At 40.3% G+C, this 27,809-nt stretch overlaps 2 protein-coding genes across 2 annotated transcripts in view; both read right to left on the bottom strand.

The window, feature by feature from the left end:
• The window catches only part of LOC122661565 (adenylyl-sulfate kinase 3-like), a 32,994-nt gene extending 19,786 nt beyond the window's left edge, over positions 1-13,208 (bottom strand). Inside the window, exon 1 of the mRNA XM_043857003.1 lies at positions 13,191-13,208. The gene's annotated coding sequence lies outside the window, so the exon portion shown is untranslated. The remainder of the gene's footprint in view (positions 1-13,190) is intronic.
• LOC122661566 (mitochondrial outer membrane protein porin 2) overlaps positions 4,889-27,809 on the bottom strand; it is a 33,077-nt gene continuing 10,156 nt past the window's right edge. The window contains exons 3-6 of the mRNA XM_043857004.1: positions 6,205-6,315; positions 6,015-6,101; positions 5,722-5,930; positions 4,889-5,623 (exon numbers count right to left, since the gene is read on the bottom strand). Of these exons, the coding sequence (XP_043712939.1) occupies positions 5,317-5,623; positions 5,722-5,930; positions 6,015-6,101; positions 6,205-6,315 (714 nt within the window). The 3' untranslated portion in view covers positions 4,889-5,316. The remainder of the gene's footprint in view (positions 5,624-5,721; positions 5,931-6,014; positions 6,102-6,204; positions 6,316-27,809) is intronic.

Below are 27,809 nucleotides of genomic sequence, written 5' to 3' on the forward strand. Positions count from 1 at the left end.
ATTTTTTTTGTGAGCCTTGTGTCTTGGCTAAACAGACGCGTTCAACTTATCCTATTTCTAATAAACGATCCTCTTCCTTATTTCATATTGTTCATACTGATGTGTGGGGGCCTAGTAGGAAAGCTTCCCTGACTGGCCATCAGTGGTATGTCACTTTCATTGACTGCTATTCTAGGTTCACTTGGGTTTACCTTCTGCACACAAAGAGTGAAGTTTTTTTATGTTTTCAACACTTTCATCAAATGATTAAGACCCAGTTTAGTGCCACTCTTCAAATTTTGAGGAGTGACAATGGGAAAGAGTATATGGAAGGTCAGTTCCAAAAATACCTTGCTGCACATGGAATCCTCCATCAGACCAGCTGTGTCGACACTCCGCCCAAAATGGTGTGGCCGAGAGAAAAAACCGCCACCTCCCGGAGGTGGCTAGGGCCCTTATGTTTGCTCGCCTGTCCCTTCCCTTTATTGGGGGATCTTGTCCTCTCGCGCCTATTTAATTAATAGGCTGCCCATCGGGTTCTTCTTTCAAAAGCCCCTATTGAGCTATTACTTGGCTCTTTTTCCTTTATAGTCCCACCTAAGGTGTTTGGATGCGTTTGTTATGCTAGGGATACAAGGTCCCCTGGTAAACTTGACCCACGTAGCCTCCGCTGCATTTTCTTGGGTTATTCTGCTACCCAAAAGGGGTACAAATGTTACTACCCTCCATCCCGCAGGACTTTTGTCAGCATGGATGTTGTCTTTCATGAACATGTTCCATATTATGTGTCCCCACCTCTTCAGGGGGAGAGTGTTAGTGAAGATGTGCTGACTATTGACTCTCCACCTCCACTTCAGTCTGTTTACCATGAGTTTGAACCAGTTCGGCCTACCCCTAGTACTCCCCCTGAGGCAGGGGAAGAGGTTCCTACACAGGGGGAGACCATTTCTATTCAGGGGGAGCAATCTACCCCGGTCCAGACTCCTATCCAAAGGACTATTAGTGAATTTCAGAGGAGGATTGATGCCAGTAATGTGAAGACCTATGCAAGGAAACATAAGCAGGTTCAATCAACTGTTGCTCCAGTACCCATCCAATTGCTGAACCCGGATCCAGAACCTGCCTCTCCACCTGGTAATGATCCTGACTTACCTATTGCTCTTCGCAAAGGTGTCAGAACTTGCACTCAGCATCCCATATCTCATGTTGTTTCTTATGATTCCCTTTCCCCATCCTTTCGTGCCTTTATTTCCTCTCTTTCTTCTCTTCGTATTCCTAACAATTGGCGGAAGCTTTATCGACGGAAAGTGGAAGGCAGCTATGATGGAAGAAATGGACGCCTTGAAGAAAAATAACACATGGGAGCTTGTGGTTCTTCCACCTGGGAAGAAAACCGTTGGATGTAAATGGGTGTTTGTAGTGAAACAGAAGGTGGATGGCACTGTGGATAGGTATAAAGCACGACTTGTGGCCAAGGGGTTCACTCAGACATACGGCATTGATTACCAGGAAACTTTTGCACCTGTTGCAAAGTTAAATACTGTTCGTGTGTTATTATCTTGTGTAGTCAACCTTGGATGGGATTTGCAGCAACTAGATGTAAAAAATGCCTTCCTAAATGGAACACTGGATGAAGAGGTGTATATGGACATTCCACCAGGGTTCTCTTATGACAGAAACCAAGGAAAAATATGCAGACTGAAGCGCGCACTTTATGGGCTGAAGCAGTCACCTCGAGCATGGTTTGGCCGGTTCCACAAGGCCATGATTTCTGTGGGCTATAAGCAGAGTAATGCTGATCACACACTCTTTATAAAGAGGGTTGGTGAAAAACTCACTGTTCTTATAGTCTACGTTGATGATATAGTGGTTACTGGCAATGATGGCGATGAGATCAGACGGTTGAAGACCTTCCTTGGACAAGAATTTGAGATTAAAGATCTAGGAAAACTACGATACTTTCTTGGGATTGAAGTAGCCAGATCTTCTAAAGGCATTTTTCTCTCCCAAAGGAAGTATGTCCTAGACTTATTGGCTGAGACCGGGTTGCTAGGCTGTCATCCTTCAGATACTCCTATGGACCCTACTGTTCGACTCAAGGAGAAAGAGGGTGAGCCTGTTGATAAAGGCCGGTACCAAAGACTTGTAGGGAAGTTGATTTATCTTTCACACACACGTCCTGACATTGCTATCGCCGTGAGTACTGTGAGCCAGTTTATGCATAATCCCTACTCTTCTCATATGGAGGCTGTTCTTCGTATCTTGCACTATTTGAAGTTAGCTCCTGGAAAAGGAATTCTTTTGTCTACGCATGGTCATCTACGGATAGAAGCATACACTGATGCTGATTGGGCTGGTTCTGCTGATCGGAAGTCTATTTCTGGGTATTGCTCCTTTGTAGGTGGAAATCTTGTTACATGGCGTAGCAAGAAGCAAAATGTGGTTGCTCGTTCTAGTGCCGAAGCTGAGTTTTGAGCTATGGCACAAGGTATTTGTGAGTTACTATGGCTTAAAGGTTTGCTAAAAGATCTTGGTGTTCCTATTCGTCTTCCTATGATGCTGTACTGTGACAACAAGGCTGCTATCAGCATAGCACACAACCTAGTACAGCATGATCGTACCAAGCATGTTGAGGTGGATAGGCATTTCATCAAAGAGAAGTTAGAAGCTGGGCTGATTTGTATTCCCTTTGTGACATCTGCGGATCAATTTGCTGATATCTTCACCAAGGGATTGTCTAGAAAATTGTTTCATCCTAATCTAGTCAAGTTGGGCATGATCGACATCTTTGCTCCAACTTGAGGGGGAGTGTTGAAATAGGCTGCTTACCCGATTGGGGTAAGCAGTCCTAGTTGGATTGGGATTAGTCCTACTAGTCCTAGCTGATTAGGATTAGTCCTAGTCATGTTAGGAGTAGTACTAGTCAGATTGGATTCTTTTATTTTATTTTATTTTTATTGTTTTATCCTCAGCTGAGTCCTATTCTGGCATTCCTAGTTGTATTAGGAATTCCTAGTAGGACTAGGACTGAGGTGTTATTATTCCTATTTGTACTTTGATTAGTTTACTTCAAGTTATTATAAATAAAGGGGCTTGGGTGATCGATTCCAATCACTCAAGCATTCATTCCAATGCTGTTTACACATACAATACATGGTTGTAATTCACCATTGCTTCGTTTTCATGTTATCCATATATTATATGATTGTATTTTTTTGAGAAAACTAATCGTTTCTCACTTGTATGTAAGTTAATGGAGAAACACAATGATAATCAAGTATATTTAAAATAATTTCACACAAAAATAAATCAATCCAACAGCAAAACAATACATCAATTTGAGCATAGAAAACCTTTCTATGAAGGAAAAACATAAGATTTATTCAACATAAAACCTTTCACTGTAATCAATAAAAGGATTACAAATATTCTTTCTAGTTAATGCTAAAGGATAACAAACATCAAGAATAATAACCCAAATAATAAAATAACTCAACAAACAATCGCAATGTGATAAATATAAGAAAAGCAAAGCAATAGTACCTTCCCTTTTTTTATTTGATAGATAAACCGAGGAACACAAAAGAGAGCCCTTCTCTTCTTCCCTTTTTCTTCCCCAACTACAAGAACTTCGCGTGCAAACGACCCACGGAATCAAGGGAGAAAGGGATAAAAAATTTGTAATTTTTCCAGCCTTGCCAATCCCTCTTTTTAGTCTTTATATAGAAATGTGTAATCGAAAAGTAGTGACTGAGACACTGGGATTTTATTCCCACGTTATCAAAAAGGCTAGTGGGTCTACTTACGTCTCCTTGTTGATGACTTTGTGAGGAAGACTCAATAAATTATTGCGGTTCGGGAAAGAAGCGATCCCACATCAAATGTGAGCAGTCTGATATGAAGGATTACGAGCACTTTAGCATCCTCCCCTTGATGGCTAATTTTTTGGAATGAATTTTACTTGAATCCCAACGGGTGGTATTAAAGCTCGGCTGTTACAACCTAGCTTGGTCATAGTAGCCATTGCAATTCAACATGGATATGATTGCAGCTGCAAGATTGGGAGAGCTTATTGTTGCCAACGACCAAGACCAACCCCCCCCCCCCCCCCCAACCCTTTCCTGCTGCCCACTTCAACCTTCTAGCCATCATGACCGGCAAACTATTCCAGATTTCTCAGTTTCTTGGCACTGGTAATAAGGGTGACTTAGCCGGTGCCTACACTAACATGATTCAACAACATTAACCCTGATTTACCAGAAAATCTGTTGCTCCGACTGCTGCAATTTGTGTAAAGATTACACTTATCAGGCTAAACCCTGGTTTACCATAAAATCTGTTGTTTCAACGGGTGCAATGTGTCAGCTTGTTCACTTGTCAGGCTTCGTTATGTAAACTAGTTCTTCTAGCCTCTTTCCTGTGATTCAATCTGGCTATGGCATGGGTCGTGACTTCAAAAGAAAATAGAGGTTCCACTTGATTTCCGGAGGACTACATATGGTGTTGTACTCTTGCATTGTGAAATGCTGTTGTTGAACGTTTACAACCCAAAATAAAGTTCTTCAAACTCCTTTTACCCCTTTTCAGTCCCAGTTACAAGCTTGGAATAAGTAATGCACTATGAATTGACTCCAGATTACCATGAGGAGCTGCCACTCTGAGGCCAATCTGTGAGTTAATACCCACCCCATCACCTAAAATATCTAACCGCAGCATTTCAGCCACTCATCTGTGCAAGGAACACAAATACTCTAAGGATCTTTCAGCTTGAATAAAATTCATTGCATTAATATTGAGCCTAGAAGGCTAACGAAAATCCCAACTTGTAGAACCCTGAAGTCAACTAGAGATAATGGCTCAACAGAATCCAAGCAGGTGATGGTAAACAAAGATCTCTGAGAAGCTTGAATACAGATCAAGAGAGTTTAGATAAATCTCATATGGTTCCAAATGCAGGCATAAATAACAGATTAAATAAATAAGTTTGTCTAATCTGGCCTACCCAACCTGAGTCGAATAATTTTCAATGGGCCGGTGAAATATTCAATTGAATTAAGGTCTTGATGACAATGGTATCAGAATAAATGAACAAAAAAAGAGAAAAGAAAAAGATTTTACAGATGCATCCATATCAAAACTGACTCCTTAAAAAATGGAAAACAAAAATAGGGCCAAAGCATCCAATTGAAAAATCCATAGCCTCAGAAACCTTGGCCTAAAAAAAAAATAGAATATATATTTGAAACTATTTATTCCCCTTTCCCTTCCAAACAGCACTAAAACACCAACAAAATCAAGAAGCATTGAGAATACCATCAGAACAAATCAACAGAGCACTCAAGGCTTGAGGGCAAGGGACAACCCAAACCTAGGATTCTTGTCCAAAGTCTTGGTATCAAACTCACTGGAGACTGTAAGGACTGACTTGGGTTTGAGCTCATGCTGAAGGAGGGCCCCAAGTTTCCCATGGTTATTGAGCCTCGCCTTTATGACTGTCTGAGGATCAACAGCATATGATCCTCCTACAGTGAATGTATTCTCGTTCAGGGAAAACCTTCGGGTGATATCTGCCACCCCAGCACTCCTCTTCATCTGATCCAGATGGTGCACATATGATGCCTTCAGTGTGTCTCCCTTGTCAGCCCTGGCGAAGAAAAAAGAGTGGGAAGGAAATATGTGTTAGAAGGCAATGCTGTCCTCCCTGTCAATTTTGTCTGTTGACCTACGGGTTGGATGACTTACAAAATCATTGAAAAACTGGAGTCAGGCTGGGTCACACTAAAGCCTGCATTATACTTGGTAAAACTACCCGACTTAGCCTCATAACCTGTCTCTGCACCAAAAGCAAAGGTGGGAGTGCCAAGAGTGGCTGAAAGATCAATTATTGGGGACTGGTTTGGGGCAACAGCTGTAGTAAAGGTTGCATGCTCATGGAAGTACTGCACCTCAAGCTGCATTAAAAATCAACAGAATGTAACTATTGTTAAGAGTTCTGTTACAAAATTGTGGACAGTTTAAGACAACAACCTCATTACCTTTCCTGAGTTGTAATCAGGCAGTTTGAACGAAGCAATGGTCTTCGTGGATGGCAGAATCTCTGTGAAAGTAATGGTTGTTGAAACCTGTCAATATTAGAGATAAAAGATTGAGCTGCATAATAAAAACAAGAGGCTACATTTTCTTTATTGCGTTGGCAAATAAAAGAAAGGAATAAAGCAAACACACATTCGATTCCGTGTCAACTTTTATATCAACGAGAGCATTCTTGTATTTGAATTGTGTGGCCACATCCCCTGTAGACAGTCCACCCTTTTTCACTGCAGTTGAAGTAAGGGCCTGAAAAATAAAACAAGGTTCAGTTGCCCCCCAAGTTAACATAGACTTCAAACATGCAACTAGAGATTGAAAATTAGGAGAGCAAAAAAATCCATAATGATGGGTAAATTACCAAACTTTTTGGGAGGAAGGAACAGAAAGACGAGCCAAGTATCATACAACAACAACAACTCAAACTTATCCCAACTAAATGGGGTCGGCTACATGGATCCTTGCCCTCCAATCAGCCCTCTTCGAGGTTATATTTGATACAAGGCCTAAGCTATGCGTGTCTTTCCTCACCACTTCTCCTAAGGTTATTTTAAGTCTGCCCTTGGCTCTTTTAGTTCCTTCAATCTGAATCAAATCACTCCTCCATACTGGAGCATCCAAAGGCCCCCTTCGACATGGTCATGCCACCTCAAACGACTTTCTTGTAGCTTATCATGTATCGCAGCTACTCCCAAATTAGCTCTAATGCGATTATTCCTTACTTTATCATTCCTAGTTTTGCCACTCATCCATCTCAACATCCTCATTTCTGCTACACTGAACTTATCTATATGATGCTTCTGAACTGCCCAACATTCTGCACCATACATAATAGGCAGTCGTATGACTGGAAAAATAAAAGGCCATACCTAGTGCACAAGGCTCCCGCATTTATCAGGGTTTGGGGAAGGTCAAATGTACACAGCGTTTCCAGAGAGGCTGTTTCCAGGACTTGAACCCGTGACCAAGCATTCAGCATGTGAGCATTTGACCAACGCGCCAAGCACGACCTTCTAGCCAGTCGTATGACTACTTAACCCATAAAATTTTCATTTAAGCTTTAAAGGAATACGTCGATCACACAACACTCTGGACGCACCTCTCAACTTCATACTTCTTATTTTAATTCTCTATGAAACATCATTCTCTATATCACCTTCTTTATTTATGATTGAGCCCAGATACCTAAAATAATCACTTCGTGGAATCTCCCTCTCATAAATTTTCACCACCTCATTATCTGTCCTAGTGTAACCAAAGTTACACATCATATACTCCGTCTTTGTTCTACTTATCTTAAAACCTTTTGATTCCAAGGTTGATCTCCATAACTCCAACTTGGCGTTAATCCCTGCTTTTGTCTCATCCACCAAAATAATATCATCAACAAAAAGTATACACCAAGAACCCTCATCTTGAATGTCTCTAGTTAAATCATCACGATAATAAACGCAAACAAATAAGGGCTTCAAGCTGATCCTTGATGTAACCTAATTGTAATTAGGAATTCACTACCTTGGACCCCCACAGTTCTTACACTTGTCACTGCACCTTCATACATATCTTTAATTATGTCTACATATTTACTTGAAACATTTCTCTTATCTAGTACTTGCTAGATTAACTCTCTAGGAACTTTGTCATAAGCTTTTCCTAGATCAATAAAGACTATATGGAGATCCTTCTTGCAATCTCGAAATCTTTCCATGAGTCTCCTAAGTAAATATTTTTCTTCCTGGCATAAAACCAAATTGGTTCTCTGTAATAGTAATTTCTTGTCTTAGGTGGGTTTCAATAACCCCTTCCGTAAATTCATAGTATGGCTCGTTAGTTTTATGCCTCTATAGTTATTGTAGCTATGAATATCACCTTTATTTTTGTAAATTGGAACAAAGATGGTTCTCCTCCATTCATGTCGCATTTTCCTTGGATTGATAATCTTATTAAACAGCTCGGTTAGCCAAGATAAACCATAGATTCCTAAGCTCTTCCACAATTTTATTGGGATCTCATCTAGACCTTGTGCCTTGCCTACTTTCATCCTCCTTAAAGCTTCTTTTACTTTAGACACCCTAATTTTTCGTATATATCTACGGCATGTAATGTCTTCATGGGTAATGCAATCTTCCGGAACTATACTCAATGCGTCTTCATTTAGTAGGCTGCAAAAATAACCTTTCCATCTCTTCTTAATGTCCTCATCTTTATTAGTACATTACCATCTTCATTTTTAATACATCTAACATGGTCAAGATCTCCATTCTTCCTTTCCCTCACTTTAGCTATCTTATAAATAACTTATCTTCTTCCTTTGTGCTCAGATTGTCAAAAAGATCTTCATATATCTTCGCCCATACTTTTACCACAATATTCTTAGCTTCATTTTTGGTAAATTAATACCTTTGTAGATCCTCTACATCCTTAGTCCTTTGGCATGTCTTAAAATTAGTCTTAATGGCTGCTTGCACCTCATCATCCTACCACCAAATCTCCCTAGAGGAAGACGAGCCAAGTCTCATGATTAGCAAAATTTCAGCAGGAAAGTAAAACAAAAGGATAATTGAATAACATTAAAAAAGGTTCACTAGTTGCCAAATGCTAGGTTATGGTAGACATGTGTCTTAATAGTATAAAGAAACTCACACCCATCTCATCAGTCAAGTTTCACATCCAATAGGGTTCAAAACACCACCCAAATTTTTACCAAATTACAGAAAAACCACTTGGCTCCACCATGAATATTGGAGGTTAGTGGCATACTTGTAATTTTCCAAATTTTCCAGAATTTTTTATGCAATTTTAAGTTTTAACTCACACAGTAAATGCTAAGGTTTGTACAGTGGTGGTATTATAGGTATTCTTGTCTATCCCCAGCAGTATAATGTTCTGGTTATAATTGTCCAAGATAAGGGAACTTAGGGAAGTGTCACTATCGTGATTGATCTATAGTTTCCTGTTGTATTTCGCTTTCCTAGTTAGATTAATACTTTGTTTCCCAAGTTAGATTAGGATTTCTATTTCCTATTTCTGCAAGGGTTTTTATTGTAAATGATGTTTTCCAATATAAATATACGATGGAGGGAGGCTGCCTAATCTATTGACGGTTTTCTCTCTTGGGAAGTCTCCTCTCTTCTTCTTCCATCCTTGATTGTGGTTACTGTTGTTTGTATTTATTGTCACAGTATATTCATTATGTGTTGAAATTTGACCAGTAAAATGGACAATGTGTCCTTTATAACATGGACCCACCCCATTTTTCACATGTGACATGGGTTTAAGAAGTTGAACTTCAAAATAATAGCCATAGCATCACCACTGTGGATGTGCTATGTCACTATCAGGAGTCAGGACCCCAAAAAATATTTACCAAGTATAAGAGATCCATGGTAGAGAATGAAGCAGATGGAACAAATGATGACAAGCAAAAGACAGCCATCAAAGTAGTTGTTAAAAGATCTGAAAAATATCAAACACTCTAATCTAGCAAGTTGTGCATGGTCAAGTTTTTAACAGGAAAAGAAACAACTTCTGGTGATGCTTAATCAACATAAAGTCATAAACAGCTAGAAGATTTCTAAGTTCACCTCAGCCCAGCTCAAAATGGCTATATGTGGGAGGGGGGAGTAAAATATGAAAAGTTTTTGTATTTATACCATACATACAGAATATCATGAGTCCTTTTAAGATATATAGCTGTGAGAAAGGCTTCAGAATTTTTTTCCACAAACACATCATATCAAAACCAAAAACAAATTATTTAGAAAGGGAAATTAAAAAAAAAATTAACGGATATATGGATGCACAAAAACAGAATCGATATTCTCAATGAAACTATATGATGAAAAATTAAATCATGAAATATATCCAGCACAGTTGATTGTGATATTATGACCCACAATAGTGGAATTCTCCTTCTGGGCCAAAAAGAGCAAAATAATAATCAAGGACAAGGAAACATGGCAGCTAGCTAATTTATTTTTTTTGTTAAGCATTCTGTAGGGCACTTCCTGATGCAGCTAAGGGTGTCCAATCAAGCCAATTGGGCCTTGAAATACTTTATTTTGGCCCATGGTTGGGTTCTATGGGCCATAGCTGTCATTGTGTCTAGGTGATCCTAAGCGTTGGAGATGGAAAAAATCAAGGCGTCAAGGCACTTCCTTGACAACTATGCTATGGGCCTTGGGCTTGTTATTTTTTATATTTTTAATGTATTGGGCTTCGTTTATAAGCCCAAAAGGATTTAAGGAGGTACACGGGATTACATATATGGTTAATATTGTGTGGGACCTATTACGTAGTCAAATTAGTTTAATTTAGAGTCCTTTTAAGTTAAGCATTATAGTTTAGGAAGGTTAAGAGTCATTAGTGGAGTAAATTTAAGAGATTTTATTTCCGTTTTTTATAAATAACAATGTTACAAACCCAACCCCTCCATGATTTGATAGGGATGAATGGATTAGTTTGGAAATCGCCTTGTGTGGCTGAGCTGTCTTCTCCCCCTCCTTACATTATTATTTCTCTCTCCTCTCACCAAAGTACGAAACAAATCTTTTCTGTTTCTATACAATTTGTTCTTATGCCCCTTTCTCTTATCTTCTTTTCTGTCTTCTAGCCTGTGCATGATAGTTCATTCTTAATTCTGTTCCAAGATCAGAATCAGTCCATCAAATCCAGCAGTACTGTTGTTAGTAGGTTTCTTAATTAAATTTCAGTTTATGAATCTGATTGCTAATCTGATGATCTGATCTCCAATCCTCATTGGTGAACTAATTTAATATCAATCTAATAATTAATTTAAGAAGAATTTCTTATTTTGGTATATTGATTTTCTTTTGAATCTGGTTTTTAAAACTTCACTGAGATTCTGGTTTTCATGCTGGAATTCTAAACCCTATTCTTAGGTGTTCCAGAACCCCTTTACTTCCTTTTGTAGATTTCTCACTTGCCACAATATGCTAATCTCTAACATGTGATCATGGCCATGCATGAAATGATGTGATGCAGTACTGAAGATATACCTACCTGCGCAGGAGGTCCAAGAAAGGCCAGGGTTGGGTCCACTTTGTTTTATGTTTAAAGTTGTTTTGAGTCAGACCCGGTCAACCAGTGGTTTATTTGGTTCAGTTTAAGTTAGATATTTATTTCATTGTCTTTTAAGTGTTTTAAGTTAGGTCTACCTCCTCTTAAAGGCCATTTAGAATTTAAGGAGGAACTGGCCAAGTTGTTGGAGTCAGCTTGGGGGTTTCCCAGCCCAAATCCAACTCTGTTTTGTAGACAGTAATATAAATAAGCGGAGTGGGGGGATCTTTCACCCATGATTTTGTTTTGATAAAAAAACTGTTGTTCTGCTCTTTGCGTGGAGCGAGTTCTTCCTTGCAGAATCAAGGTGTGATAGGTGTGAATCCAGTCAACACCTTGCGGTGGGAAGCCCAGTTGCCATTGTTCTTTACTCATTCTTCATAAAGGTACCATTCTGATTTTCAGGTTCTCTGCATTCTGTCCATTATTGTTTCCTGAGATTCTCCCATCCTATCATCACTAGGACTGCTGTTTTAACTGAAATCTACGTTAATGATTCTGATTCTGTTTACAGAATTCAACCAACAATGTCCTCTTTCATAACCTGTTTTCTAATTTCAATTCTGCTGGCTATTACACGATCCTACCTTGAGTAGGCTTGATCCTTATGACCTTAAAGGCTGAAATTGACATAGGCTGTTTATGATACTGTTGGGTCTGAAATTAATAACCCATAGTGATATTCTGTTGGCCTAATAAAACCTACAATCTGATCAATATTCTGATCTTTAGTTTGACTGATTTACCCCTATCCTAGAGGCACTAGGAATCCTACATAATCTCAGATCCAGCCATTGGATCAGGATGAAATTTTCAGCAAGACTTATACCGTCAAATGGTAGAATTCAACCAAGAATTCAGCCTGATCCGACTAACTGATTTCATTCTATATATCTACTCTCAATTCTGGAATTTATGTCTCTGTTTCGATTAACCCTTAAATCAGAACTACATTAAGATGTCTTAGGATCCAAAGATTCCTACTTGAAGAAGGAATATCCAAATCTGAGAACCCATGGAGATTTCAGAGGGTCCAGATTGAAAGATCAATTTCAGCTCAGAATAACGGGTCTAATAGGGCCTGCATGATAACACTTCTGTTTCTGGGACATGATTCTATTCCAGAAATGACTTTTTGTACTTCTATTACTGGGCAAAAAAACATATTTGGTAACGCATAATAATTTATATTTCTTGGTCAGAAAAGAAATAGAAACATGTTTGTTATGCACAATCATTTTTGTTACTAGAATTTCTATAAAATTTCAAAAATGCCATTAAACTAGGCCTTTTGCTCTAGCTCTTACTGGAGGGGTTTCGGAATGGACACTTTTGTGTCTAAGAATCTTGAGTATGTAGGAGTGGAACCTCTTGAAGAGCTTTTCCTTGCCAACTTCACAACTTCCTTAACACTATCATCTTTTTCATCCAATATCACTGCTTCCCTAACACCATTATATTTATGCCATGCATTATTTATTATACTTGCTTGAACTCGTACAATAGAATCAATTTGATCCACCAAAGTAGAGAGCCTAACAACCGAAAATTCATTAACACAACTGTGACAAGGGTTCCGCCACAGCTGCTCTAGCCATGTTGCATAAGAAGGAAAGACTGAACAACTTACTTACGGTAAGTAGTTCAATCTGCTTTCTTCTCCATCTTCAAGCTCCAGTCAGAATAAGCCCTTCTGTAGCTCAGCCTGCTGAGGGTGCGGGATGGGATGGTTAAGTGCCGACCGGGAGGAGATCCTAGGATGCATTGAGAGGGGAATTGGAAACATAAGGAGCTTTATTCGAGTGGTCGGGCACTGTGATCTAAGAGCTAGGTCTCCGTATCGCAATTGAGGGTCCGAAGGAGAAGATCTAACCACGAAGACGGATTACCCCCGTCCACTGGAGCAGATTCTGAAGCTACGACGGGGCTTTGTTCCCCCATTCCAACCCAAAAATTTGGTGGAGGTTGACATGATAGTGGTGTTGGTGGAGATGATGGCGGAGGTGGAGGTGATGGTGGAGGTGGAGGTGGTGGCGGTGGCAATGATGGTGGTAGTGGAGGTGGCGGTGGCGGTGGTGGTGGCGGTGGCAATGGAGGTGGTAGCGGCGGTGGCAGAGGTGGCAATGGCAGTAGTGGTGGCAGTGGTGGTGGAGGTGGTGACAAGGGTGGAGGTGGCTGCGGTGGAGGTAGTGGTGGCAGTGGTGGTAGAGGTGGCAATAGTGGTGGAGGTGGTGGCGACATTGATGGTGGTGGTGGTGGTAATGGTGGCGGTGGCAGAGGTGCGGTGGCGGTGGTGGTGGTAGTGGTGGAGGTGGAGGTGGAGGTGCTAGTTGAAGTTGCATTGATGGTGATGTTTTATTTTGAACATGAAATTACTGTTTTGCCCATCAAATGAAGCATGTGCTCATTAAAGAGCAAGTCCCCCCTTATTTCTTCCTTTTATTTCTGGGACAGAGAAGCTTCAAATTGGAGCTTCTATTTTTCTATTTCTCAACAACCTTTTTGTCCCGGTTCATTCCCAGGAACAAAAAAAAGAGCCGGTGTTACCAAATGGATTTCTCTTATTTTTTTTGTTTCCAGGAACAAAAAAATAGAGAAATAGAGAAACAAAAGTGTTATCATGCAGGCCCATAGCAGACAGAAATCTGAAATTAGAAACTGGAAACAGAAGTTTGAAATTGAAATTATTGAAATCAAATTTGAACTAGGAAAGTAAGAAATCAGTTCAAAGATTGACTTTCGAAACCATAGGAAGTTTCAAGAATAGAAACCAATTACTAAGTATGGAAACAGATTTGAAATCCCATGGTTAGAATTGAAGTTTCAAAACAAAACAAGATTGGATTTTTTTTTTAACTCAAAAGTCAAAACAGAGCAAGGATTCAAACAGAAAACAGAAGAATGATTAACTAACAGAATTTTAGATCAAAATCAGAATTTAAACAAGATATGACATGAGCAGGAAATAAAGGATCTCAGATCTGGAGCTTAAAAACAGAGAAGAAAAGAACAGAATGAAAGTACACACTGACCTGTGATCAGTTGATGGGAATGAAGTACAGAAATAAAAATCAAGAATCCACCTAATTACCTTGTTGAATCCACAACAGCATCACACCTGAATCCACAAATGCAAACACTCCAGAGTCCACTAGAGCTAGCCTGAAATCCACAGACCAATTGAACTGAAAGCTTCTTCTCCATTCAAATGTGTCTAGGGTAGCAGCCCATCATCATAAGCTTATGTAAAAGACTCAAAACAAGAATCAAACTAAGCCCTAATACTCCTCCAACAACTAGTTTACCTTGGACGTCATCTACTACCACTACAAATCAGCCTAAAATAACGGAAAGTAGCTTAAACAAGGCTGGACACATGAAATCCTGATCCAGCCTAACTAAAACACTTTAATAACAATTCTAAAAAGGATAAATTGCGTAACACCCCCTGAAAATGGAACGATACTCAAGTCACCCCCTGTTTTTTGAAAATACTCAACCCCTCCCTGTAGAGTAACGGTGTTAACTTAAAACAATCCAAAAGCTGAAAAGACAGCTTTAGCCTCAACCAAAATAAGATAAATAATGACAATTGAGGTACCCAACGTTTGTAGAAAATGCACTTTAGATACCCAAACTTGTAAATTATATTTAGGATACCAAATTTGATATTTCCAATTATACCCCAAATCACCACCACCGCTACAACCACCGTTGCCCCAGCCACCACCACCATTATCAAAGTTTTCTTCTCTATAGAATCTGTAAAAATAAGGAAAACAACAACAGAAAAGAAAACCCAGATGACATTGCAGAGCTCTTTCGACTTGCAGGATTAATAAATAAAAGGGGGGGGGGGGGGCAGCCAAAGGCCACCATGATCAGCAGACATGGCTGCCATTCTGGCAACGCACAATGAAACCCGCAAAGGGATGTGCAACCATAGCCGCCCTAACCGCTGCCTAATGCCACTGCTGTCACCGGGAACTCTCCTAATGCTCTGGGGGCTGGCAGATTTTTTTTTTTTTATTATAAAAAAATTACTGTGAGCATAACATAATAAAGGAAAAGAAGGGGGTATTATTGAATGGGCAGCCAAGGCTGCCATGATCGTGAAATCAAAGTAGCAACAGGGGCGTGACCTAAGGGATTTTTTGGGTTTTGAAATTGTTTTTTTTTTTTTAAATCTGAAGTTGCGGCTTGGTGTTGCCAGCAGATATCGCCGCCATTATAATCGCCGAAGTCATGCCGTTGTTTGACTGGTTTTGCCGGTGCCGGAGGGTATCGGAAGAGGCCACAATCGGCGGCTGAATGTTTGTACAAACCCTTACTTCTGTTTTGGGCGGAGGTTGAAGACAAGGATATCCCCGTCATTATCCTAATTGCTTTTAGATTCAAGGGTAGTTTAGGGATTTAAATTTATTTAACTTTCTGACATCATAAGTTAACTGCATAAAACTAATGATAGGGACTAAATTGTAATATATGGCTCTAATACAAGGGGATGAGTGAGTATTTTCAAAAAACAGGGGGTGACTTGAGTATCGTTCCATTTTCAGGGGGTGTTACGTAATTTACCCTTTAAAAAAAATATGACTCTTGGACTAACTAATAAAGTAAATCCCATAATCCAATCTCCTACCCATAATCTAGGCCCAATAAAGTGGAAAGAGCTTCAAACAAAGATGACTTTCTACCCCCCTTCGTCTCTGTGACTGCTTCCCCAAGCCAGCCGCTGGCTTTGCCGGCCATCCCACCATGCTTTCCCACTCTCCCTTGCCTCCCCCCTCCCACCTCCGCCTTACCCCCACCTTTTCCGATGGAGCCGACGTGCATTGTTCTCCGACTATAGGACATATGAATGCCACGTCATAGTCTGGGAGAAGAAACGAGTGTAGTTATCCACAATTGCCATGTAAATTGCATCATCAACATGCTGAAGGTAACCATTGTCAGAGTTATTAGCAAGGGAAGTACTGGTCTCTCTTCCCCAACTCCGGCGATCCCGCTCGCCGCTAAGTGGGCCAAAGGGTTGGGGGGCGGGGCCTCACTCATGAGCAGGGGTTCGGGGGGCAGTAGCCCCCGACCCGTATTCAATCCTGTGTAGATGCGGCGAAGATTCGAAGAACAAACCAAAAATCAACAAAAATGAGTGAAGAATGAAGCAAAAGGACCAAAAATTCGAAAAAAATGCAATCTTGTGAGCTCTTGGTCGAAATTTCGACCTAAAGTCACGAGACATGGTATATTTATAACGTGACTTTGTAACATCTTGCAGATATTTTGGCGAGATGTTACAAAAGCTTGAAATATCGCGAAATGACCGAAATATCGGTCAAAATATTGCATTTTTTGGTATCAAACTTGCATTTCGTTTCGAGCAAGTCGAGATACTCAAAATTCTCGAGATCTCGACCAAAATATAACCAGTTTTTGTACTATGATCTAGGGGTCCTACAGCTACATGGCACAAGATAGTTTAGTTTCAAAGGGCACATCCCTCGACATAGCTTCTGTGTTTGTCGTGCTCTTCCAAACTGACTTCCAACCCAGTCCTTTCTCCTTCATCGGCAAATTAGCATCTCTCCAACCTGCTGCCTTTGTTGGAATGGCACTGAATTTGTGGAGCACCTATTTTTTGATTGCTCATTCTCCTGCGCTATTTGGACTGGGGTTCTTTACAAATGCTGGCCTAGAAGAAGTTCCTTTTCAAAGAGAATGGGTGTGTACCGATATGACCTTCGAGGGTAACTCCTAATGTGACAGAATTGGCAAGCTAGATGGAGCGCAACATTAGGAGATGGACTCCCAACTCTAGATCCTACAGGCAGATTTGGGATTCCATCTCCTTAGAAGTCAGCTCCAAATCCCAACCACTCTCTCCCTCTTCTTTTTGTGTATATTCCCCAAGGAACAGGCATATTATTGCCTCATGGGGCCTCCCCTCTTCTATGCTATCCCCCCACTAGGTGGGTCTCTGCGAGCCCTAAGTATCGTAGGATGTTTCTCCTCTCTTCTCCCTGTGTTCTAGGGTTTTCTTGTATTTTCTCTATTTAGTAATGAATTTTTTGTTCACCAAAAAAAAAAGTGGCCTATTACAAAGAAAACGCACTGGACAAAAGGCCCAACATATATGTACCTGTTAGCAAGGCAGAAAGGAGAATGTCTTGAATGAGTTGTTTGCTCACTTAGCCCCTTCATTTATAGCTTTCAACAATAAGGCAGAATTACAAGAGTGTCCCAGTACAGCCGACTATGCTAATAACAGGGTAATAACAAGGAAAAAAAACCCAAAAATACCCTTATCGGGTTACATAACTCAACACTCCCCCTCAAGTTGGGGCATAGATATCACACATGCCCAACTTGACTAGACTAGAATGAAATAACTTTCCACTTAGCCCTTTGGTGAAGACATCAGCAAGTTGATCATCAGACTTCACAAAAGGTATACAAATCTGCCCACATTCTAACTTCTCCTTGATGCAGTGTCTGTCATCTCCACATGCTTGGTACAATCATGTTGCACTGGATTGTGGGCAATGCTGATTGGTGCTTTGTTGTCACAGTACAACATCATTGGACGATGAACAGAACCACTAATATCCTTGAGCAAACTCTAAAGCCATAATAACTCACATATACCCTGGACTATGGCACGGAATTTAGCTTTAACACTGGACCTTGCCACCACATTTTGCTTTTTACTTCGTCATGTGACAAGGTTACCTCCTACAAAAGTACAAAAACCTGAGGTGGATTTCCTATCAGGGTTACCACCCCAGTCAACTCTGTGTAAGGCTCAATGCGAAGATGATCATGCAGAGACAGGAGAATCCCTTTTCCTGGAGCCGACTTCAAGTAATGGAGAATACGAAGAACAACAACAGTCATATGAGTGGAGTAGGGATCATGCATGAACTGACTGACCAAGCTTACTGCAAATGCAATGTCCGATCTAGTATGAGAGAGATAACTTAATTTTCCCACCAACCATTGATATCGTCCCATATCAACCGGATCACCATCCTTCTCTTGCAGACGAGTAGTAGCTTCTAAAGGAGTGTCACATTGACACCCTAACCAACTAGTCTATGAGAGTAGGTCTAGAACATACTTCCTTTGGGAGAGAAAAATGCCTTTGGGAGAACGGGCAACTTCAATCCTAAGGAAGTACCTGAGCTGTCCTAGATCTTTTATTTCAAATTCTCGTCCCAAGGTCTTCAGGTGGGAAACTTCATCTGAATCATTACCAATCACAATTATGTCATCGACATAGACTATAAGAAGAGTGACTTTATCCCCAATTCGCTTGATGAACAAGGTGTGATCAGCATTACTCTGTTTGTATCCTACAGAGATCATTGCCTTATGGAACCTACCAAACCAAGCTCTAGGAGATTGTTTCAGCCCATATAATGCCCTCTTCACCCTGCAAACCTTCCCATAAGTCTTGTCATAAGAAAAGCCTGGAGGAACCTCCATATCAACCTCCTCCTCCAGCTCCCCATGAAGGAATGCATTTTTCACATCCAATTGCTACAAATCCCAGCCTAGATTGATAGCATACGACAGCAAAACCCGAATGGTGTTCAACTTTGCAACTGGGGCAAACGTCTCCTGATAGTCAATCCCATAGGTCTGAGTAAAGCACCTGACCACAAGTCTGGCCATATATTTGTCCACTGTTCCATCCGGCTTCTGCTTGACAACAAACACCCATTTACAACCCACTGGTTTCTTGCCCGAAGGAAGAACCACCAGCTCCCACGTCTCATTTTTGGATAAGGCCGTCATCTCTTCCATCATGGCTGCTTTCCACTTTGGATCTGCAATTGCCTTCTACTATTTTTTAGGAATAGAAACAAAGTAAAGAGAGGACACAAATGCACGATAGGAAGGAGACAAAGCATCATAAGAAACAAAATTGGAGATGGGATGTTGAGTGCAAGACCTAATGCCTTTACTGCATAATTGTCAAGGCGGCAAAGAGACCCAAGGTGCTGGAGGGGTGTATAAGCGCTTAGGCGGCAAGGCGCCCGCCTAGGTGTCGCCTAGGCGACCAAGACGCCCCCAAGTGTTATTTTTTTATTTTCCCCTTTTCTAACATTATGTAGAATGCTACATTATTTTAGTATGCTATAATATATACCTTATATCATCAAAAATCAACATTAAGCCTCCTCAAGTCATCAAAAATCAACATTAAACCATATTAAGTCACATCAAGTAATCAAAAAACAATATTAAGCCACATCAAGTCATCAAAAATCGACATAGAACTAGAAGACAAAAGAACTGAAGAAGTAAGCTATTGGAAGTTCGAAACAATCAAACATACATTTGGTTTATACCATTCTTAGAAAATATGATCTTATTTTTAAGTAATTAAATTGTTCTCCATTTAGAAAAATGTTCTTGTTCTCTAAGAAGTTTGACTAGTCAGATGATTTTATTTTTAAATGAAACTTTTAGTATTAGGTAGAGCACAAAACCAGCTTTCCAACAAATCCAAAATTTCTTAAATCTGAGTTATATTGAAGAAGTTATGTTCTAGTCAAACCTTATTTGGTATGCGCAAATACTGTCAAAATCGCTCTGAAAGAAAATATTTTTTTAGATATCAAAACAAATGAATATTTTACCGCACTTTTGGTTTTTAGCAATGTTTTACCATATTAAGATTTATAGAATTTTTAGATTTGAGAAAAACCCAGCATTAGAAAGTTGAAAATTTTACCTACCATCGAAAATCCAATTTTTATTCTTGAACTAGGGGATTGACTTTTTATCCTTTTGGAATTTTATTTTTTAACTATTTTTATTGGATTCAAGTAGGGGGTATTTGTTTATTTATGAATAATATCTTAAGTAAATGAAATACCAAATATAAAAACATTTACTTTAATGATATTTGACATACATAAGGGCCAATACAAGTTCAATAGCAAAAAAACCAGTGCAAGGCGGCTTGCAATAAGGCGGAGGTCGCCTAGGCCCCAACAAAACCGCCTGGAAGCCTAGGCGACGCCTTGACAACTATGCTTTACGGGCAGCAATAGGTAAATCAAGAGAGGGATCCTTACCAGGGGATGTAGCATAGTCTGGACTGGATCAAGTTCTGACGGTTGGAAAAGTGGTCCAGTAGTGCTTAACTTGCTCGTTGTGCTTCCAGGTATAGACTTCATCAACAGGAATCTGAATCACAGGTCTACGCCCCCCCCTAAATGGGAATGGGGCCTGACATTGAAGGTTCTGGAGAAGAAGGCTCCCCCTGAATAGGAGCCGGTAGAAGAGCAGACACATTTTCAAACACTAGATCATGCTCCCCATGAAGAGGCGGCTGGGAATAATATGTTAGGGATTCATGAAAGACAATGTCCATGGTAACAAATGTACGCCGAGATGGAGGGTGATAACACTTGTATCCTTTCTGGGTGGCGGAGTAGCCCAAAAAGTTACACTGAATACTCTGAGGATCGAGCTTACCAAAAAAATGATGGTTGCGGGCTTAGCAAACACAACCAAATATTGTTGGGGGGACCATAAAAGAAGAACCCTGGAGAAGGTCAACAGGGGCACGACCATCAAGTACAGGGGTATGCATGCGGTTAATGAGGATAGCATCACTCCAATATGGAGAAGCAACTTGTCGTGCAAACATAATTGCCCGAGCCACTTCTAGAAGGTGGCAATTTTTTCTTTCAGCCACTCCATTCTGGGCCGGTGTGTCTACACAGCTGGTCTGATGAAGGATGCCATTTTCAGCCAAATAATTTTAGAACTGGCCTTCCATGTATTCCCTGCCATTATCACTCTGCAGAATTTTTAATGCGGCATTGAATTGGGTTTGAACCATACGATGAAATAGCTGAAAACATAGAAAAATCTCACTCTTGTGTTGCATTATATACACCCAAGTGGTCCTAGTAAAACAGTCAATAAAGGAAACGGACCATCTATGGCCAGAAATAGAAACACAAAGGGCAGGGCCCCACACATCAGTATGAACTAAAGCAATAGAAGAACAACTTCTTTTATTTAATGGAGAGTAAGTGGCACAAGTCTGTTTAGCCAAAACACAGGCTTCACATAAAAACTCATCCTTTTTACAATCTTTAACCAACTGAAGAAACAAAAAAGCTAAAGTTCGAAGAGGAGGGTGACCAAGCCGACAATGCCATAGATGGAGAGCCGAAGAAGTGGCTGAATGTAATTGATGAGCCAGTGATGAAGCTGACGGGAGACAAGTCTGACCCGTGTCGAGTATGTAAAGACCACCATGTACCTTACCACCCCCAATTGTGTGTCCTTTCACCAGATCCTATATGACACAATGAGAGGGAAAGAAGGTTACTTTGCAATTCAACTCTTTAGTTAGACTACTAATGGAAAGAAGATTGGTAGAAAATGAAGGAATAACCAAAACAAAATTTAATGTAAGGGTTGAAGAGCAACGAATGGAACCCTTTCCATTAATAGGAGAAAGGACCATTAGCCATGGTACTAAATCTCGTTTCGTTTCGGTGTTTCGGTCTGACCGAAATTTCCGAGATACCGAAATTTCGTCGAAATCTCGGTCGAAATATGGTATTTTTCTGTGGGTGTAAAATGCCAAAAATGTCCGAGATTTCCGAAATTTTCGAAACGAGATGACCGAAATTACCAGATTTCCAAAATTTCTTAAACGAGATGACCGAAATTTCCGAAATATCCGAGATATTGCATTTTTTCATTTCGGACTTGCGTTTCGTTTCGGACAGGTCGAGATACTCGAAATATTCGATATCTCGACCGAAATTTCGCGAGTTTTAGTACTATGCCATTAGCTACTCAACCACTATCTTTGCCAGAAGATGGAGAATACTGATGAAACATATGGGAAGAACTAGTCATGTGGTCCTATAATCCAAGGAACAGATACAACCGATGCACAATGACTACAGACTGGAATACCTGAGGCAAAGTGAGAACCAGAAGGAGAATACTGATGAAACACATGGGAAGAACCGTTTGTTTAATGTATATAAAAGAATGTGACCTTATGAGTTGGCGCTCATGAGGGCGGTGCCTATAGCCCTATACCCTAACCAGGTTTGGGGCATTACAGAATGGTATCAGAGCAAAATTTAGCTCTAACGTCATGAGAACTTAGAAATTGGTGAAATAGGAAACATAATGAGATTAAATGTATAAATAGATTCATTGGTTTAGAAAAATTTTAATTGTTTTTTGTCTAATGGAATCTTATACTTTGGATTGCCAAGAATACCATGGCATACAAGAGGAATGTGTTACCTCAATCGGTAAGGTTCCGGTACCAGAGGCACCAACTCCATAGTCTGATGAGAGTATTCCTGCATCACCTATGCAAAGAGGTATGATGGACCGAGAAGAGATGGTTAGTATATTCGTTGCAGCCACTGATGGGGCTATGCAGCAGACTCAGGCAGCAGTCAGCCTAGACCTGTCAAGGTGATGGCAGATTTTAGGAAGCTATGTGCCATGGCATTTAGAGGCATATCTGCAGACCCCATTGTAGCAGAGGGGTGGCTAAGAGAACTGGAGAAGAACTTCGAGATTCTCGAGTTGCAAGGAGAGGTCGATCAGTGGTGGCGGACCACACGGCATGTTTTGGTGGGCCAGCAGCATAGTTGTTATGGCGTCTAGGCAACCCAAGGTGTTGGAGACAGTCAAAAATCAAGGCGACCCCAACTAGGCGACCAAGGTGCCTGGACGCCTTGACAAATATGGCTAGCAGATCACTTGGGCCCAGTTTTTGGAATTCTTCTAGGAAAAATATTTTCTCATCACCGTCAAACGTGCAAAGGCACAGCTGATTTCTTACGGTTGCAAGTTGCAACAAGGGGAGATGTCTGTATCGGATTATGAGAGGAAATTCGAGGAGCTGTCTAGGTTAGCTCCGCACTTGGTGGCAACCAAACGAGGCCAAGGCTCAACAGTCCGAGAGTGGCTTGGCACCAGAAATTCCGAGGTTTGTAGCAGCACTAGAGCTTACCTCTTATGCAGCAATAGTGAAGTGAGCCCTGGTAAATGAAGGGTGAGGAATGGGAATTCAAAAAGTGGAAAGCAAAGGGCAGGGAAAGCGATTTTTCCCAACTCAACAGGCAATCCTCCACAGAAGCAATTGAAGATCAATACTGGGCAGGGAGCATTCTCCAGAAGAGCTCCGGAATTCTGTCCCAAATGTGGGAAGCCCACCCTGGCCAGTGCAGATTTGGCACTGGGGCATGTTTTGAGTGTGGAAAGGAGGGACACCTTATAAGGAACTGTCCACTGTGGAATGCTCAAGGTCGACAACAACAACAACAACGACATCAAGTCAAGGGGGACAGAAGCCCCAAGCTCAAGGAATAGTCGTTGCACTTACTCAGCAGGATGCAGAGGCTTCTCCAACCATTGTAACAGATATATATCTAGTTTCTACGGAGTTATGCATTTTGTGTTATTTGTGTTGTATTGTGAATGATTAGCGTATTTTTGATAGACGAGTAATTGATGGAATTATGAATGGTATTGGTGTTACAAGTTTCTTTGTTGGAGAAGGGGTTAAATATATAGGTAATGGGCGAATTTCTTCTTATCTTTTCTTTTATTTATCTTATGTATTAATCTTTTTATTAATTTACTACTTTAAATTCATATTCATTTTTTAATATTAAAATATATATCTATATAAATGAAAATCAGTATGGAAATCCAGAAATTGTCTTTATCTTCATCTTCTTTAAGTATTTCTAACTTTGAATTTTCTGGATTCCCATCCAGATAAGAATTTTTGAAAACTGGGCTATTTTTTTAGGATGTCTCTTTAAAGTGAAAGGGGAATTCATCCTTTGGTTTTTCGTTTCCAGCAATTTTAATTCCATAAGTTTTCGCAAATAAATGCCTTTAGACCAGTTGTTCGTCCTTCCCTGAAGGAGGACTATACTGAGGACATCATGAGGTTCTTTGGGTGGTCTCATGATGTGATGAGACACTTTATGCTTGGGAGATCCTTAGATGTCCTAGCCATAGTACAAGCTTTTGGGGATCATAGAATAGGTAGTAGGACCTATCACTCTCATAGGGAAAATGCTTTCCTATTTATGGTTTTCAGGTATATTAAATGTGTCTGGCTATCTTGCATATGTGTTGTTTGACTCGGGGTCAACACACACTCTTTCATATCACATAGCTTCTCTACTTAGTTGAAGACTCTACCTAGGAAGTTAAAGACAGATCTATGTTGAGCCCTTTTCTTTTATTTCGTAGGACTCAGATGGCTGTGAGATGTAGTGCCCTATACGGTGAGATGCCATTGGTGAGAGACCTAAATACAATGAGAGGCCTTAGGTGAGAGACACGAGTCTAAGGCCAGATTTGGTATGATTTCTATTTCAATTTTGGATTGATTTCATTAAATAGTCAACAAATAGGATTTTTTTGTCAAGAATTTGAAATTGTTTTGGTTGCATCAATCTGAAATATTTCAAGAACAAGAAATTCGTTTGGTAGTTCAATTTTTGAGAATAAATTCTCTATAATTCTTTGGGAGATGGTAGGGTGGCGGGGGGAAGAGGAGAGGGCGAGGACGGGGACGGGACGAGGTCGGAGAAGGGGTGGTAGTGGCAGGGGTAGCGGGGAAGTGGTGATGGTGGTGATGGCATGGTGGTTGTGAGACCATTAGGAGAAGGGAGGTGTTTTATTTTTAACAGGAAATTACTACTTTGCCCATCAAATTAACCATGTGCTCCTTAAAGAGCAAGAGTGAAATCAATTTCAATTTCAAAATTTAAACAACTCCTCAGCTATTTCAGAATTTCTATTCCATCTGATTTCAATTTCACTGAAATAAGGTGCAAAAATCAAACCAAACGAATTCCGAAATAGAAATCACCCCAAATCAAGCCCAAGAGAGACTACCCTATCTTGTCCTTCTTTTCTTTGATTTCTTTTTTTTTTATTATTGTTCTGAAAATTCCTGCAAATCTGGTGATGTAGATCAAAACCTGAAGAAGAGGAGGCCAAAACACTGTTCACGTGACAGCGTCACAGCCCCCTATTTCTGGCTGGTTCTGCCAAATCTCCTTATCCCTTGCCTTCTATTTTCCTATCCTCTTCATCATTCTGTCTTCTACACCCAGCCGAACCATATTATTGCTGTGCTCTGTGACTTCTATTGTGAGCAAACAATTGATGTTGCTAATCATCACCAGAAGAAGAATCGACGCTCACCTCTGCAGATCTATTTTCTGTCCTGCTGCCTGCAACAATCGAACTAGCTTTTCTCTGAAGCCTGAGCCCTGATCCAGTAGAACTTTCAAGGGTTGAATCAACCGCACAAGAGGCCCACTCGATCCCAATTCCAGCCCAGCCTGCTGGCTGGTTTGACCTGCAGAACCTAACCTTCTATTTTGGTGCTATCCCCATATCTCCCAACTCCATCATCAGAATTGAGTGAAACTTTCAGCAGTGCTTTCCCTCCATACAAGCTTCAATCGATCCAAGTTTCGTTGCATTCCCACTGCTGGTTTGGTTTGAAATCCTAACCTTCTAAAATTGCCTTTGTTTCTAATTCTGATTTGCTACCCTTATTGATGATCTGCTGCATTTATTATCGATCCTACTGTAGAGTGGTTCTTACTTGAACCCCTTTTACATTATTTGGTATCAGAGCTATGGCGGAGGGAAGCTCTAACCAAGCCTCGATAGATCTACCTCCCTTCGTTTTCAAGACCCTAGTTTGTCTATCCAATGGGAGCACAGCCATATTATATGTTGATGAGAGGCGACGTGACAACATTATTTCACAATCTGTGGTGGATATATTGTCTCAGACAGGAGAGATTTGCATTATGCCTACAGGTCAAGTCTTTGTTGAATTTGAGTGTTCCTCATACTATGACGGTGCTTGGTGTCAGCCAGTACCATCTCCAAAGAGCTTTATTGCAGTAGGTTGTGATTGGTTGGACGAGCGACAAGGTTGGATTGAACCTAAAAAACACGTGTCCTACCTGATCAACACCATCTATACCATTGTTTTACTCTAAAAGGGATACAACCAAAGGTGATAACAATGCGTGTGAAAAGGTCGGTTCGGCTCGGTTTCGGTCCGGGCTGAATCGGTTTCGGTCTCGGAATGGTGAGACCAAAACCAAATTGTTAAGAAACTTCGGTTTTTGGTCGGTTTCAATCCGGTGCGGTTTCAGTTTATTTCGCTTTTTCAATATCGATTTAATTCCGGTTTAGATCGGTTTATTTTCGGGTTTGAGCCACAATGAAATCTTAAATTCATAAATTGTAGCGAGGAAAGATTCGATAAAAACACTTCAATTCACCTTCCCAAGTCAAAACAAGTACACAACTAAAAATAAGAAAATTGGTTTGATATGCTCATGTGGTAATCCGAACAAAGAAGAATAAATTATATGGGGAAGAATGGAAGATAATTAATATTCAAATCAATGGATAAATAGAGTTTGTAGAGAAATCATTGTTACAAATCATATAATGATCATTAATTGTAGAGGGAGAAAATTAAAATTGAAATCAATGAATAGTCACTGAGAAGATAATTAATATTGAAACCACAAAATTTACCCTACTATCAAATCATTTATTTGATAACCAACTAATTTTGTGTAGTAAACAAGGAGATTAATGGAAGAAACATGGTTACAAATCAATTTCCTTTTTTTCATAACCTCATACTCATTGATTTGTAGCAATTCCCCTTACAACCAGAAATTTGCTCACTAATATTGAAATCAATGGATAATCAATTCACCTATTCATAACCTTATACTCAATATTTTTTTACTGGTTTCATTCGGTTCGGTTTTCGGTTGGTCCAGTTTTCAGCCGGTCCCGTCATACCCCAGCCCAAAACCAATCCAATAAGGATCGGTTCGGTTCAGTCCGGGTTTTCCGAGTGGTCTTAACAATTCGGGCTAGGTTTTGACGCCCTTTAATATAACATCGATGGTACAGCCACAGGGATCGTCGAACATATCAACTCAAAAGCAAGTGGCAGCGACTGTGATAGAAGCTTCACCAACGGCTGATGCACCAACAGAAGATTCTACTAAGACGGTCTGTGTTGAAGAAATTAAGAACATATAGCTAACAAAATTCAAGTAGACCAAGCTGAACCAGTGGCTAAGATCGTGGTTGAAAAGCTCAACCATCAAATTGATGTGGAGGTCGAGAACACAATGGTAGAAGACGAACTAGAAGACGACCCCGTAGACACATCCAAAGACGTTGAAGTGGCACACATGCAGTTTGTCATCCCCTTGAAGTACTTGGAAGAGCGACATCCAAGGAATCACCCGAATTTTTCCACGGATTGAAGATGGATGTGCACCATACTAAAATCACCCTAACATTCTACAAAATTCGAGGTCGAATTTTTTTTAAGAGGAGGAGAGTTGATGTAGATCAAAACCTGAAGAAGAAGAGGCCAAAATACTGTTCATGTGAACAGTGTCACAACCCTTATTTCTGGCTGGTGAGAGCCAAATCTCCTTATCCCTTACCTTCTATTTTCCTATCCTCTTCTTCTCACTGTCTTCTACACCCAACCAAACCATATTACTGCTGTGTTCTGTGACTTCTGTTGTGAGCAAACAACTGCTGTTGCTAATCATCACCAGAAGAAG

The sequence above is a fragment of the Telopea speciosissima genome, chromosome 5, assembly GCF_018873765.1.
Source record: "Telopea speciosissima isolate NSW1024214 ecotype Mountain lineage chromosome 5, Tspe_v1, whole genome shotgun sequence".
Taxonomy (NCBI): domain Eukaryota; kingdom Viridiplantae; phylum Streptophyta; class Magnoliopsida; order Proteales; family Proteaceae; genus Telopea; species Telopea speciosissima.